Source organism: Protobothrops mucrosquamatus, unplaced genomic scaffold (assembly GCF_001527695.2).
Source record: "Protobothrops mucrosquamatus isolate PMUCROS unplaced genomic scaffold, P.Mucros_1.0 scaffold4644, whole genome shotgun sequence".
NCBI lineage: Eukaryota > Metazoa > Chordata > Lepidosauria > Squamata > Viperidae > Protobothrops > Protobothrops mucrosquamatus.
In genome coordinates this window covers 18615-34379 of record NW_015390543.1, presented here as the reverse complement: position 1 = coordinate 34379, position 15765 = coordinate 18615, and the positions used below count along the sequence as shown (strand labels likewise).

At 45.7% G+C, this 15765-nt stretch overlaps 1 protein-coding gene across 1 annotated transcript; it reads left to right on the top strand.

The window, feature by feature from the left end:
• The first annotated feature begins 54 nt into the window (after window positions 1-54).
• NOC4L (nucleolar complex associated 4 homolog) lies at window positions 55-14365 on the top strand. The gene is made up of 15 exons (XM_015828541.1): window positions 55-99; window positions 222-342; window positions 1277-1383; window positions 2376-2477; window positions 3806-3955; window positions 5500-5599; window positions 6457-6491; window positions 6853-6903; window positions 7844-7955; window positions 8227-8287; window positions 8790-8900; window positions 10352-10515; window positions 11587-11669; window positions 12918-13031; window positions 14215-14365. The coding sequence occupies exons 1-15, from the start codon at window positions 55-57 to the stop codon at window positions 14329-14331; spliced, it is 1473 nt and encodes a 490-aa protein (XP_015684027.1). The 3' UTR covers window positions 14332-14365.
• Window positions 14366-15765: the final 1400 nt, after the last annotated feature.

The following is a 15765-nucleotide window of genomic DNA, read 5'->3' as shown; positions in this document are numbered from 1 at the left end:
GAGAGTCAACGGAGCAATTAAGAAGGGCAGGGAAATTGCACGCTACTCCTGAGCATGTGCCGAGTGGCTGCAGCCAAACATCCTTTCTTGTTCGCCAGGGTGATGCAGCTGCTTTCAACAGCAACCTTCTTATTTCCAAAGGGTTTCATGCAGCTGTCTTAATCGTGTGATTTGCTCTCCCTCTCTTCCTTTCCCCAAATCCTGGTTTCTCCTCCTCGCAGGCCGAGGACAAGGAGATAATCGTGTGTGCCATCCGGACGTGCAGCCGCCTCTTCGGAGCTTTACTCACACGGGGGGAGCTCTTTGTTGGCAAACTTCCCTCTGAGGAAGACTCTGTCCAAGGTAAGAGGATGGCCTTGGGGGAAATCAACAGTGGGTGTGGTAAACAGGACAGCACCGCCATAGATTTAACTAAAGGTAGGGCACTATGGACCGTTTCTGAGCGTGGGCAGAGTGCCTGTGGCTGAGCATCTTCTCTGATTCATCAGGAAGATGCAGCTGCTTTCAATGGAGTTTTTCCCCTGGAGTTTTCTTGTAGCATTCCTGTTTGGGATAATTTGTAAGGCTGCGCATGCTTTAAACTTCTGATTTGGCAGAAGTTGCTTTGGACCTTGGGAGCACAGTCCCTCTGGGTTCATTAAAGCAGCTGGATCATTTTTCCTGGAGGTTGGGGTTTGTTTGTTTTTTGCAACATTCCTTTTTGGGATAGTTTTTAAGGCTGTGCATGCTTCAAATCTTATTTGACAGGAGTGCTTTGGACCTCAGGTATGCTCAGCGCTTCTGGGTTCATTAAAGCAGCTGGATCATTTTTTCTTCCAGGAGGTTTTTTTTTTTTGCAACATTCCTTTTTGGGGTAGTTTTTAAGGCTGTGCATGCTTCAAATCTTATTTGACAGGAGTGCTTTGGACCTCAGTTATGCTCAGCCCTTCTGGGTTCATTAAAGCAGCTGGATCATTTTTTCTTCCTGGAGTTTTCTCACAGCAGACATTTTGATGTAGTTTTTAAAGCTATGCGTGCTTGAAACCTGATTTGGCAGAAGTTGCTTTGGACTTCAGGGGAGCACAGCCCTCTGGGTTCATTAAAGCAGCTGGATCTTTCTTTTTAAAGGTGTTACAAGAGCTTTCCCGAATCTTACGCATTAAAACAATTTTGATTGCAATTTTGTGGGGCAACTTATTCGTGGCTGGGTTTATATGGTTAGCCGGTGACCTCCCAGTGATCAGCATAGGCAGCTTCTCTTCATTTTTTCTCCGATGCACGCCTTGTTTTATTTCAGGAAATTACAGCGCAGAAGAGAAATATAAAATTTGGATGAGACATCGCTACAACAGCTGTACCACTTGTCTGGGGGAACTGATGGGGCACGAAGCTTTCCAGGTCAAAGTGAGTTTGCCAAAATGATTAGCAGCTTTTCATCTGGTGAATTATTGCAGAAAATAGTCTAGCAAAAGTAAAACAAAAACAAAAAAAAGGATTTATAAACAAATTATTTCTGTTTGTCCTTTCCACTTGAGGAACATGCTAAAAAAAATAAAAAAAAGTTCTAGGCTTCTTTCTCTCAACATTTCCCCAAAAGTGGAAATCCAGCACGTCAGGGAAAACGACCTAATTTTTTTTGTTGTTGTTCCCCACTGGGCATGCTAGCTTTCTACATGCAGGGAAGTCATGCTTTTCATCTGGAGGAACGTTTTGTGAATCTTCATCTGCCTTGCAGAAGCCAGAGGAGCAAAATGAAGAGGTTATAACCTCAAATGCAAAACATTCTAATTTTCTAAGCGCCAAACGCCAGAAATTCTGGGGTATGGTGCAGTTCAGCATAAGCTGGGCTATTTCTTCCCTAGCAAATATTTATTTTATTTTACTGTGTCCAACTCTGTATTAAAAGGGTTCTTTGCCCCTGAGAAGCACAACTGTATAAAGTCAACAAGAGCAAAAAAAAATTATTTTGGCTTTGGCTGTAATCTCACCATTGTCTCTCTTTGTCCCAAATCTGTACCTTAAATCAATGAACTAATTCCCACATTGCGTTAAATGAGTGTTTTTCAAACTTGGCTACTTTAAGAAGGGTGGACTTCAACTCCCAGAATTCCCCAGCCCTTTTAAAGTAGCCAGGTTTGAAAAACACTTAACTTAGTTCAATGGGTCCTGGTCGATTCCTGTTTAGCCTCTTTTGCGCGTTTAGCTAATTGAGGCTTATTTTGTAAACCACAATGAAGCAGTGACTTAGCGCCTCCCAGCTTTTTAGCTTCCCAAAGTGTTAAAAATGCTGCAAGATTCTTGAAGAATATTTTGCGAGAGGGGGGAGGAATAAATGGATTTAATATTCAATATCTCTTTTGCTCTCCTGCTTTCTTACCTGTCTATTTTGGTGGAAGGAAACTGCTCTTTGTACCCTGATGAAATTTGTTGAATTGGAAGCCAAACATCCTTTGGTCAAGAACGAATGGAGTTTCAATTTCCCCCGGGAACTTTTACAAGTAAGTTGTCTGAATTCTGAGACGGGTCGTTCTGGATTTACCTTAAACTTTGGTTCCTGTTGTCTGAATTCGAACGTGCGACGACGCAAAATAAGACAGGGAGTACTCAACAACAGTTTGTTTAGGGACCGTTCAGAGTTACAACGGCACTGAAAAATGTGACTTATGAGCATTTTTCACACTTAACGACGGTTGGGGCATTCCCGTGATCAAAATTCAGATGCTTGGCAACTCGTATTTATGACTCGTATTTAGGATGGCTGCGGTGTCCTGGGATCACGTGATTCCCCTTTTGTGACCCGCTGAGCAGCAAACTCAATGGGAAACCAGCTTCATTTAACAACCGTGTTACTAATTTTAGCAACTATGGTGATTCACTTAATACCTGTTGCAAGAAAAGGGGGATAAAATTCACTTAACAGAAATTTTGGATTCAGCTGTGGTTGTAAGAAGCAACGGATGGAAACTAAACAAAGAGAGAAGCAACCTAGAACTAAGGAGACATTTCCTGACAGTTAGAACAATTAACCAGTGGAACAACTTGCCTCCAGAAGCGGTGAATGCTCCAACACTGGAAGTCTTTAAGAAAAGACTAGATAGCCATTTGTCTGAAATGGTATAAGGTTTCCTGCCTGAGCAGGGGGTTGGACTAGATGACCTCCAAGGTCCCTTCCAACTTTATTATTATTGATCATCGCACAGTCAGCCAGATGTTCAGACTGGATTTGGCATTTTTGTCTACCTATCGAGTCCTTACCAAGGATCTGGGATAGGCAGATGTGGATGTTTGATGGTATTACAGATATTGTTGCAGGATGGAAGCAGTTCCTAGCAAGGCCGCCTTTTGCAATTGACTAATGGTGAATTTGTCAATGCCAATTTATTATGATTATGATTATTATTATGATTATGATTATTATGATTATTATTATTATTATTATCATGATTATTATCATGATTACTATTACTATTACTATTACTATTATTATTATTATTATTATTATTATTATTATTATTATTATTATTATTATTACTGTTGTTTGTTGTTATTTCGAGGACTGCCTGGGATATTTTTCTTGATTCAGCGCTCGGTTCCATTTCTTCGTCCTCTGCCCTGTCTCTCTCCCCCCCCATTCTGAGAAAACTAGCAGATTTTGAGGATCCTGACGGGATGAACTCTCTCCAAATTCTTTGTTATACTTCCCCCAAACTTTTTTTTTCGGGGCGGAGGGGAGGGTTCCCCACCTCTAGGAGAGAGAATTTAAATCTGCCAGGAAAGGCCTGAGGATAGTGCAAATGTGATCTCCATTCTCTCTGCGCCCTTTCAGGTGGTGGTGGAGGGTCTGATCCAGACGGATCAGAATTCCTCCCTCCTGATCTCGCGTTTCCAGGAGTACATGGAAGAGGACGATGTCCGGTTCTTTGTGATGAAGGCGGTGGCCGAAAACGTGGGCAACGTGATGACAAAGGCCAAACAGGTACCTTGACGTCCTTGCTGAGAGCGGAACTCGGCTTTATGTGCTTCTTTTTTTGAGGGTCGGATCGGGCACCTCTTGGGGGTCAATGCCACTGCAGCCAGTTCTGTTCTGTCTCCTAGGATTTCCTTGGCAGGAACAGCATGGTTGAAGGCATGTAGAATATGCCTACTAAAACTAAACCTCTGTGGCCATCTCACCCACCTCTTCCTCTCCATAAACTCCATTCCTGCCTAGCACTGATGATGTTACCTAGTTGGGTCTTGAAATGTCTGCAAGGAAACAACCAAGCTCAGACAGCAACAAGGACCCCACAGTCCTCCTCCTCCTCCTCCACTAACCCCACTCCCTTCTAGCACTGATGATGTTACCTAGTTGGGTCATGAAACATCTGCAAGAAAACTACCAAGCTCAGAAGGCACCAAGGTCCCCTCAATCATCCACCACCTCCACTCCAGAAACCCCACTCCCTCCTCCTCCTCTTCCTCCTCCTCCTCTTTTCCTCCCCTTCTCCTCCACTCCACAAATCCCATTCCCTTCTAGCACTGATGATATTACCTACTTGGGTCATGAAATGTCTGCCAGAAAACCACCAAGCTCAGAAAGCGCCAAGGACCCCGCAGTCGTCGTCGTCGTCATCGTCCTCCTCCTCCTCCTCCTCCTCCTCCTCCTCCTCCTCCTCCTCCTTCCTCCTCTCTGCAAACCCTACTTCCTTCAAGTGCTGATGATGTTCCCTAGTTGGGTCATGAAACATCTGCAAGAAAACAACCCAGCTCAGAGAGCACCCAGGACCCCACAGTCCTCCTCTTCCTCTTCCTCCATTATTATAAAAATATTTCTCCATTGTTATGAAACTTTTCTCCTATTAGTCCTCCTCCTCCTCCTCGCCGCAAACCCAACTCCCTTCTAGTACTGATGACGTTACCTAGTTGGGTAATGAAACATCTGTAGGAAAACCACCCAGCTCAGAGAGCACCAAGGACCACACAATCCTCCTCTTCCTCCATTATTATAAAAAAATATATTTCTCCATTATTATGAAACCTTCCTCCTCCTCCTCCTCCATTCTTATGAGAAAAATATCCTTCTCATTCTCCATTATTATGAAAACATCTTCACTTTCTTTTCTTCCTACTTCTCCATTATTATGAAAAAAAAATATCCTGTTCCTTCTCCATTGTTATAAAAACTCCTCCTCCTTCTCTTTTACCAGTTCAAGAGGAGTTCTGTGCCTTTTTCATGTAGTCACTTACTTCATTCTTTTAACTGTTTGAAAATAAAAGGAACAGAAAAAAAGAAAGTTATAAGAGGAGGAGGTGATGGGGCAAGTTTTTCACTCCCCTGAGCTCCTTGCAAGAAAAAGGCAAGATAAAAAAATAATTTCCCAAATAGGACAGAATCGCATCGTGAGGAATATTTTGTTGGCTTTTAGCGGCTGGGGCAGAGAAGAAGAAAAAAAAAAGCACCTTGCGCTACATTTGGTCCTTGCCTCAAAGCATTTAAAGCGTCTGCAGTTTTATTGGTCTGTTTTTTTTTCCTTCCCACAGGCTCCTTTTCAGATTTACCAAAACAATGCCTTCAATCTCCTTTCGTCCGTGGTCATGCCGAGTGAGGAAAGCGAGATAAAAAAATTTCTGGTGGAACACGGTGAGCGAAATGTCCTGGTTTCTCGCATCTGTTTGTGATCTTGGCAGATGTGCCAAGAGTGGACTCAGCTTATGCATGGTTTAAGCCAAGGGGGTCAAACTCAATTTCATTGAGGGCCGCATCAGCATTGCGGTTGCCCTTGGGAGGGGGTCCTACTGGGTGGGCATGGATGGAGTGGGTGTGGCCTACTGGGTGGGTGTGGTCCAGCTCTACATCATTCGCGTCAAGGGGGCCTGTGGGGGGCCTGGGCAGGAGTGGGACAGATCTGAGGGTGTCTGGCAGAAGGGGGTGGGACCCCAGAGCAAGTGCCAAGGCATGGTCCACTGGAGGAGCCTCACTGCCTGCTGAAACCCCTCCGCTGGAGCCCATCGAGCCGGATATGTGAAGTAGGCGAGGGCCATTTGCTGGCCACTTCCAGGTGATGGTGCATTTCTTCATTCCTCACAAAGGGCAGCATGCACCCAGATGGTGGGGCCGACACGGCCGGGGCTGGTTCCTCGCTGTTTCCAGACGGCCTTGTGGAGCTAAGACTGAATGCATTTCAGCATAGATGGCCACCACAAAATTGTACATTGGCTCCCGGCCGACCTGGGCCAGGGCCAAGGCAGCAGGGGCCATTCCCTCACTGTTTCCAGGATGGCTTCGCGGGCCACATGAAACCACTTCGCGGGCCACATCCGGCCCCCGGGCCTTGTGTTTGACATGTCTGGTTTAAGCAGTCCATCAGGTCCAAATTACCTAAATTGTTAAAAGTCTAAATTATTCCTAAACTTTGGGAGAAAACGTTCCAAAGAGTTGCCTTGATTCTCCCAGCAGTTTTTTTTTTTAAATTGGGTCTCTCTTTCTCTCTTTGACAGCTAATCAGGAGGAGTGGAAAGTGTCCAAACTAAAGGTAGATCTTTTGATTGAGCGAAATCATTCGTTGTTGCTCTTTGGTTGACCTTGCTTAAGGCAAATCTGGAAGGTGGGCCTGTTGCATTTCTGGGGAAGGGGTGATGGCAACAGAGTGGACCACAAAATAAAGGCCAACATTACCAGGCTGGGTGAATTCAATTGCTGGGCCTGGTGTGTGAACCGAGCTGATAGGAAAGTAGGAGAAAAAGAGAGATTTTTGAACAAAGCAGGAATGGCGTGATAGCCTCCTGAAACATCTCGAGAACTTGGATGTATTTTGATGGACACGCTTGACCATCCCCGGATGGTTCATTCAGAAGATTGCTTCACTTCTTTCTCCATAACTTTTTTTTTTCCAGGAACACAGACAGGCCTTTGAGAGGATGTGGCTTGGATTCCTGAAATACCAGGTAGGGGTGTTGAGGATCTCAAAGGTTGATGGTGGGCTTAGCGTCACACCTGAGTAATAATTTCATCCATCTAAGTCTGACCTCAACTGCACCTTGATAAGGAGAGATTAGAATGTTTCTTGAGGGAGGGAGGGAGAGAAGGGAGGGAGGGAGGGAGGGAGGGAGGAAAGAAAGAAAGAAAGAAAGAAAGAAAGAAAGAAAGAAAGAAAGAAAGAAAGAAAGAAAGAAAGAAAGAAAGAAAGAAAAAGAAAGAAAAAGAAAGAAAGAAAGAAAGAAAGAAAGAAAGAAAGAAAGAAAAAGAAAGAAAGAAAGAAAGAAAGAAAAAAAGGGAAGGAAGGAAAATGGAGAAGAGAAGGAAGGAAGAAAAAATGGAGAGAGGAAAGGGAGGGAAGGAAAGAAAGGAACGGAAACAAGGGAAGGAAGGAAGGAAAGAAGGGAGGGAGGAAGGAAAGAAAGATAGAAAAAGGGAAGGGAGGAAAATGGAGAAGGGAAGGAAAGAAGGAAAATGGAGAGGGGAAAGGGAGGGAAGGAAAGAAAGGAATGAAAACAAGGGAAGGGAAGGAAGAAAGGAAAGAAGGGAGGGAGGAAGGAAAGAAAGATAGAAAAAGGGAAGGAAGGAAAATGGAGAAGGGAAGGAAGGAAGAAAAAATGGAGAGGGGAAAGGGAGGGAAGGAAAGAAAGGAACGAAAACAAGGGAAGAAAGAAAGAAAGAAGGGAGAGAGAGGAGTAGGAGAAGGGGGATAGAGGGAGGAAGGAAGAAAAAAAGAAGAGAGGGAGGGAGAGGAAGGAAGGAAGGAAAATAGGGAGAGGGGAAGGGAAGGAAGGTCCCGGCATTACTCAGCCTTTCCACCAGACCATGCTTGAAAGAAAGACAGCTGACTGTCGCCTCCATCGCCCTTACCCAACATGGTCCACCTTCTCTCTCTCTTTCCCTGCGTAGCTACCTAGAAACCTCTACAAAAAAGTCTTGCTCATCCTACATGACTCCATCTTGCCCCATCTGAACGAGCCCACCCTCTTGATGGATTTCTTGACCGTGGCTTACAACGTTGGTGAGTGATGGTGCCAAGGATGTGTAGGGTTGACCTTTTGAGTTTAGCGAAGAAATGATGGCGCAGGAAAGAAGACCCCGGGTCTCCAGCAAGAGGTTGGGTGAACCCGTCAGCATCTGGCATCACATCTGGTGGCGCTTCTGCTGGGTCTCCCGATAAATAGCTCTAACTCCCTTTTTTTACTTAGCAATAGGTTTCCTGCTTGAGCAGGGTATTAGACTAGATGACCTCCAAGGTCCCTTCTTAAACCTGCCTTACGCTTCTCTTTCAGGTGGAGCCATCAGCCTTCTGGCCTTAAATGGACTCTTCGTTTTGATTCTCCAACATAATCTGTAAGTGCCTTAGCAGGTCCTAGAAAAAAAAAAACCCTATTTTTTTTTAAACAAGTTTTATTAATTTTTCAAAATTTTTACATACATTTTTTAACCTAACCAAGTTGTAAGGAGGTTTGAGAGTTTTAAAGCTGGTCTCTTTTTGAGCTTCTGTTCTGAAAGTTGGGACGCCTGTATTGCAGGGGTCTTCAAACGTGGCCCTTTTAGGACTTGTGGACTTCCAACTCCCAGAATTCCTCAGCCAGGCACGCTGGCCTGAGGAATTCTGGGAGTTGAAGTCCACAAGTCATAAAAGGCATGCCTGGCTGAGGAATTCTGGGAGTTGAAGTCCACAAGTCATAAAAGGCATGCCTGGCTGAGGAATTCTGGGAGTTGAAGTCCACAAGTCCTAAAAGGGCCAAGTTTGAAGACCCCCTGCTCTGTTGGGAATGTTGGAAAACAACATTCTTTAAGTCAATCTGTTGTTGAGATTTTATTGTTGATGTTGTTGTTGTTGTTGTAGGGAGTATCCAGAATTCTACACGAAACTGTACAGTCTCCTGGACCCCTCCATCTTCTACGTAAAATGCCGTGCGCGCTTCTTTCGTTTATTGGATCTGTTCTTATCTTCTTCGTAAGTCAAAGTTTCATGCTTCCCCAAGACCTGCTTTGTATTGTGTTTCCCATCAGTTATCCCATAATAACTTCGGTGTAGAGTTTGTTTCCTTGTACGCATCTCCAGACCAACTTCTGGGGGGGGGGGGGAAACCTCAAAGAATCAATGAGGCCAGCTTCCTCCATTTCAATTCCTCAGCTGGCTGAGGAATTCTGGGAGTTGAAGTCCCCAAGTCTTAAAGTTGCCAAGGTTGGAGACCCTTGAACTATAGTGTTTTATTCATTCAGGATTGACCGCTTCTAAACAGGAAGGTTATTTTTAAGGAACTTTATGCTAGCATCATGGAGTTGTGTGGCTTATGGGTAAAAAGTAGCTTTCTCTTAGTGTCCTTATCTCTTCTCTTTGTGGGGCCCTTGGTGCTCCCAGAGCGTGGCTGTTTTCTGGCAAGACGTTTCATGACCCAACTAGGTAACATCATCAGTGCTAGAAAGGAGTGGGGTTTGTTTTCTGTTTATGGACAAGTGGTTTGCCCTCTCAGGCTTGGTGGGAGTGTTCTTGGTGGTTCCTTGATTAGGAGGTTGTTTGCTGTTAGCTTGTTTGTTTGTATTGGTGGCTCCTTGATTGAGGAATTGTACTGGGGTATAAACAGAGAGCAAACCCCACTCCCTTCTAGCACTGATGATGTTGCCTAGTTGGGTCACGAAACGTCTGCAAGAAAACCGCCAAGCTCAGAGAGCACCAAGGACCCCACAGTCGTCGTCGTCGTCGTCGTCGTCCTCCTCCTCCTCCTCCTCCTCCTCCTCCTCCTCCTCCTCCTCTTAATAAAGCTGTCAGATAAGGATATTGGATTATTTGAAAGCCGTCTGGCCAAAGTTTGATTTTTCTTCTCCTCCTCCTTCTCCTCCTTTTCTTCCTTCCTTCCTTCCTTCCTTCCTTCCTTCCTTCCTTCCTCCCTCCCTCCCTCCCTCCCTCCCTCCCTCTCATTTTCCTTCCTTTCTCTCCTCCCTCCCTCCTTCCCTCCCATTTTCCTTCCTTCTCTTCCTTCTCTTCCTTCCTTCCTCCCTCCCTCCCTCTCATTTTCCTTCCTTCCTTTCTCCCTCCCTCCCTCTCATTTTCTTTCGTTCCTTCCCTCCTCCCTCCCTCTCATTTTCCTCCCTTCCTTTCTCCCTCCCTCTCTCCCTCATTTTTCTTTCTTCCTTCCTTCCTTCCTTCCTCCCTCCCTCCCTCCCTCTCATTTTCCTTCCTTCCCTCCTCCCTCCCTTCCTCCTCCTCCTCTTCCTCCTCCTCTCTGCAAACTCTACTCCCTTCTCTCACGGATGACATTACCTTGTTTGCTAATGAAATGTCTGCAAGAAAACCACCCCGTCTTCAAGAAAGCCAGAAACCAAGAGTACCGAGGGACTGGTACTCAGTTCAGCCCTGAGCTTACGAATATTCTCTTTCTTGGCCTCTTCCGTTACTTCCAACAGGCACTTGCCGGCATATCTGGTGGCAGCCTTTGCCAAGCGCCTCTCCCGCCTGGCACTCACCGCCCCTCCTGATGGCTTGCTGATTGTCATTCCTTTCATCTGTAACCTCTTGAGGAGGCACCAGGCGTGCCAGGCGCTCATCCACAGGCCCAACGGCCCTGCAGGTGAGAACAACGCAGCTCAAAAAGGTTGTGTGTTTTCATTCACCCCGTTGAGGTTGACTGACTCGGAGAAGGAAGGGTAAAACCTGCAAATTTGTACCGACAGCCTGGATTGTATCTCCTCAAGGATCTGGTGAAGACACTGGAGAACATCTGGCTGGCTTTGCTCTAGTTTTCCTTGCTCGGCGCACAAGGCAGCCTCAGAAAGCTCTTCGCTATTAATACCACTTTACAATGCCTTGGTAAGACCACACTTGGAATACGGCATCCAGTTTTGGTCGCCACGATGTAAAAAAGATGCTGAGACTCTAGAAAGAGTACAGAGAAGAGCAACAAAGATGATCAGGGGACTGGAGGCTAAAACATATAAGGAACGGTTGCTGGAATTGGGTACGTCTAGTTTAACGAAGAGAAGGACGAGGGGGGACATGATAGCAGTGTTTCAATATCTCAGGGGCTGCCCCAAAGAAGAGGGAGTCAAGCTCTTCTCCAAAGCGCCTGAAGGCAGGACAAGAAGCAATGGGTGGAAACTAATCAAGGAGAGAAGCAACCTGGAACTGAGGAGGAATTTCCTGACAGTTAGAACAATTAACCAGTGGAACAACCTGCCTCCCGAAGCGGTGAATGCTCCAACACTGGAAGTTTTTAAGAAGAAACTGGACAGCCATTGGTCCGAAATGGTGTAGGGTTTCCTGCCTGAGCAGGGGGTTGGACCAGATGACCTCCAAGATCCCTTCCAAATTTTTTTTTTTTATTATTATTATTATTATTATTATTATTATTATTATTATTATTATTATTATTATTATTATTATTATTATTATTATTATTATTATTATTATTATTACTATTACTATTATTATTATTATTATTACTATTATTATTTCTATCCCAGCCATTCCCCACAATGTGGGTTTCAGCAAGAGGGTTCCCTTAGAAATCAGGGTTTGAGAAGAAACATCTGCCACCTCTTGGGATGGTGGAAGGCAAGGAGAAGTCCTCACCCCCCCCCCCCAGCGCTACAAAGCTGTCATTGGTGGCTTATTCTGGTTTTCTTTCTTTTCTCTTCTTTAGAGATGCCGGAGGATCCTTACAAGATGGAGGAAACAGACCCCTTGGAAAGCAGGGCTCTGGAGAGCTCCTTGTGGGAAATAAAAGTAGGTTTTCGCCTAAGAGGAACTTGAGGGCGTAGTGGGATTCTGGTTTCATAAATCCGGGAGGAGGGAAAGACAGATTGAGTGAGCAACATCTGCACCAGCACAAACATCTGTGCCTTTAGCGGTCACTTGATCCCCCAAGAACAGAGCAAGCCACTAGTATATAAACAGAAAACCCTACTCCTCCTAGTACTGATGATGTTGCCTAGTTGGGTTATGAAATGTCTGCAAGAAAACCACCAAGCTCAGAGAGCACCAAGGAGCCCACAATCATCCTCCTCCTCCTCCTCCTCCTCCTTGCACTGATGATATTCCCTAGTTGGATCATGAAACATCTGCAAGAAAGTAACCAAGCTCAGAGGGCACCAAGGACCTTATAGTTCTCCCCCTCTCCCTTCCCCCTCCCCTTCCTTCACTCTGCAAAACCCACTCCCTCCTGACATTGATGATGTTGCCTAGTTGGGTTATGAAACGTATGCAAGAAAACCACCAAGCTCAGAGAGCACCAAGGACCCCACAGTCACTTGATTATTATTATTATTATTATTATTTATTATATTTTTACCCCGCCCTTCTCCTTGCGGACTCAGGGCGGCTAACAGCCTAATAAAAACAAATACAAAAGTACAAAAATATTACCATTAAAACGTAATTAAAAGGAAATATTAATTTGGCCTTTGTTATTTTAAAAATTGTTTTAAAACCCAACTAAAATCTGCCGTCTTTATTTCTATTTATGGGCTTTATAACCCACCGCCCACCCCCAAGATGAAGGGAGTTGGGTCTGTGGTTTCACAGTCCAGTGCTGAAAGAACTTGGTAATATCCCACAATTAGAGAAGGATTTTGAAGCATTTCATGCTTCAAGTCTTGTCTCATCTCTTGTCAAGAAATTTGGTATTTGACTTGGCAGCCCGACGGGGTTGGGGGGGGTGGGGGTTTGAGAGGGGAACTGGGTTGCGCAAGCAGCGGGCCGGCGCACCTGTGCCTTCCACTCAACTTGCACAAGTTGAGCTGCACGTGTGTGTGTGCATACGTGCCAGCCCGCCACGCGAACAAGTCAAGCTGCGCACACAGGCATGCTGGCCCGCCAATAAATAGGGGGATCCCTGGTGTACAGCGCCTGCATTCCTAACTGCAAGGATTGGCGAAAGCATGGAGAGGGTATCCTGGTTTCCCAGATGGAATGATGGCTATTTGTCCAGGCGGATATTCATGCCAGTCCACCCTTTCTTCCTGTGTTCTCCAGACGCTGCAGAACCATTATCATCCTGACGTTGCCAGGGCTGCTGCTGAAATTAACCTGCCTCTCTCTCTGGTGGAACAGGATTTGTCCGAGAGCCTAGAACTGACAGCCTTTGAGGTAAGTATGTCCCTATGAATCTGGGTCCTCATTTTACCGACCTCAGAAGGATGGAAGGCTGAGTCAAAGTTGAGCCGGTCAGGATCGAACTCCTGGAGTGAGCAGTGAGTTATCCTGCAGTGCTGCATTCTAGCCACTGTGGAAGGAAGGAAGGAAGGAAGGAAGGAAGGAAGGAAGGAAGGAAGGAAGGAAGGAAGGAAGGAAGGAAGATTCACTTAACAAGTCTGTTGCCATCTTAATAACTGAAGTGATTGCCTTAGCAGCCTTAGCGAGAAAGGTCATAAAATGGGGCAAAACTCAATTAACAACCATCTCCCTTTAATGGCTTCTGTAAGTTGACCAACTATATTTGAAGAGTTCCATGCTCCTAACCCAGGGGTAGGCAACCTTGGCTCTTTGATGACTCGTGGACTTCAACTCCCAGAATTCCTGAGCCAGCCATGCTGAGGGAAAAGGGAGAGGTTTTCAAGCTGAGCCATGCTGGCTCAGGAATTCTGGGAGTTGAAGTCCACGAGTCATGAGGGGGCCATAGTTTCCCCCATGCTGGCTCAGGAATTCTGGGAGTTGAAGTCCACGAGTCATGAGGGGGCCATAGTTCCCCCATGCTGACTCAGGAATTCTGGGAGTTGAAGTCCAGGAGTCATGAGGGGGCCAAAGTTTCCCCATGCTGGCTCAGGAATTCTGGGAGTTGAAGTCCAGGAGTCATGAGGGGGCCATAGTTTCCCCATGCTGGCTCAGGAATTCTGGGAATTGAAGTCCACGAGTCATGAGGGGGCCATAGTTCCCCCACGCTGGCTCAGGAATTCTGGGAGTTGAAGTCCACGAGTCACAAAAGAGGCAAGGTTGCCTAACAAACCTGGATCCGATCCAGCGTTGGCTTTGCAGAACTCTTGCGACAGCCTCGTCAAGTACAAAACCCTGAAAAGCAAATTAGGAAATCCATGTTGGTTTGCCTTGATAATTTTTTTTGTCATTCCTCCATGGCTACAGTGGCAGCCAGTTGGTAGTGTTTTCTCAAATGCAGTCTGGGAAAATCTCAAACACAGCCAAGCTGGTATTGATCGTGGGAGGAAAAAAAAAAGGGAAAAAAAGAAAGTGAGCCGAAAAAGAGCGAGTCAACATGGAAAATAAATCGATTTTTTTTCCTTCTCACCCTCCCTTCTTCTCTCCCCCATCCCCAAAGATATTTGATAAGGACATTAAGAAAGAATCCGCAGACGTTCCGTTGGAATATCGGCCAGCCCGAGGCTTCTTTAGGGACAAAGGTGATCTCTTTGCAGAATATTTTTCCCTGCAGTGACTGTTTGGGGGGTAACGGAATGCAATAAATACTTTCTTCTTTTTTTAAAATTTAAAATGTTGGGCGCTGCAATCCTTGGTGATCTATGATTGTGACTGCTTGTTCCTTCACGGTTGAGAAATGGTTCTGATTTGTTGTGAATTTTAACATTGGCCAGCAGAGAGCAGCAACAGTTGTCGGAAGTTTTAAGGGAAAAAAATGGAAGGCCTGCCAGCAAATCATGAAGCTCAGAGAGCATCAAGGGCCCCACAGTCATCCTCACTACAAACCCCATTTCTTTCTAGCACCCATAATGTTACCTAGTTGGGGCATGAAATGCCTGCAAGCAAACCACCAAGCTTAAGAGGGCACCAAGGACCCCACAGTCCTCCTTTTCCTCCTCCTCCTTTCCACAAAGTCCACTCCCTTCTAGCACTGATGATGTTATCTAGTTGGGTCATGAAACATCTGCAAGAAAACCAAGCTCGGCGAGCACCAAGGACTCCATACTATGTCTTTTCTGAACCCTATGAGGCACACAGCCCTAAAATACACTACTTTGTTCTCGTCCTGGCCAAGGGTGTTTGTTCCTATCGCTGTCGTTCCTCGAAGTTTGTTCTTACATAACAGAGAATTTCCATGGAGTTGCGCTTGTCCATGACTCGGATATTTAGCTGGAAGGCAATTCTCAATACCAGCTGACTGAGCATGAATTCAATAGAGGGAAAATGGCAGCCGGGGGGGGGGGGAACAGAGAGATCTTTCAAAAGCACAGAATTAAAGCAGAAAGTTGAAGGGTTAAACACTCAATAACTGAAAAATGAATTGGAACCATCAGGAATGCTTCATTCACTGCATCGGTGAGGTCACACATGGATCACTGCATTTGGTCCCCACGATAAAAAAGATGTTGACGCTCTGGGAAGGGTGCAGAGAAGAGCAACCAAGATGATTAGGGGGCTGGAGGCGGAAACGTACGAAGAACGGTTGCAGGAATTGAGTGTGTCTAGTTTAATGAAAAGAAGGACTAGGGGTGACATGATAGTCTTCCAATGTGTAAGGACCCACCTCAGCTAACCACCCAAGAAAACAGGCATTGTCTCAAAAGGAAACTTTTATTAGGGGTTAGTGAAAGTAGGGAAGGCAAGGCGAGATCTGGGTGAAATCCCACGCAAACGGTATAGTTAAGCAAGCAATCTTCTCCCACCAAAGTCATAATGTCCATTTGAAATCCAGGCAATCCACAGGTGGCACGGTGTGTGGGTAACTGGCACAGGTTGGTGCACATCTCAAGGTCTTCTCCAGTTTCCGTAACGGGTAGAAAGCAAAAGTTATCCCAAGCGAAAGCAAATTCCCCCCTCCCCCCAGCAGAATGGCAGGCCCCAAAACAAGCATATATGCAAGAAAAACAAAGGTTTTGGGGACTTGACATGCGCCCCCCCCCAGAAGAACGGG

Excerpts from the sequence above, each read along its gene's own strand:
- NOC4L (XM_015828541.1), top strand. The coding sequence starts at position 55 with ATGTGCCGAGTGGCTGCAGCCAAACATCCTTTCTTGTTCGCCAGG. Across the intron at positions 100-221 it reads ATCCTTTCTTGTTCGCCAGG|GCCGAGGACAAGGAGATAAT; the intron begins GTGATGCAGCTG and ends TCCTCCTCGCAG. Across the intron at positions 8,901-10,351 it reads GATCTGTTCTTATCTTCTTC|GCACTTGCCGGCATATCTGG; the intron begins GTAAGTCAAAGT and ends TACTTCCAACAG.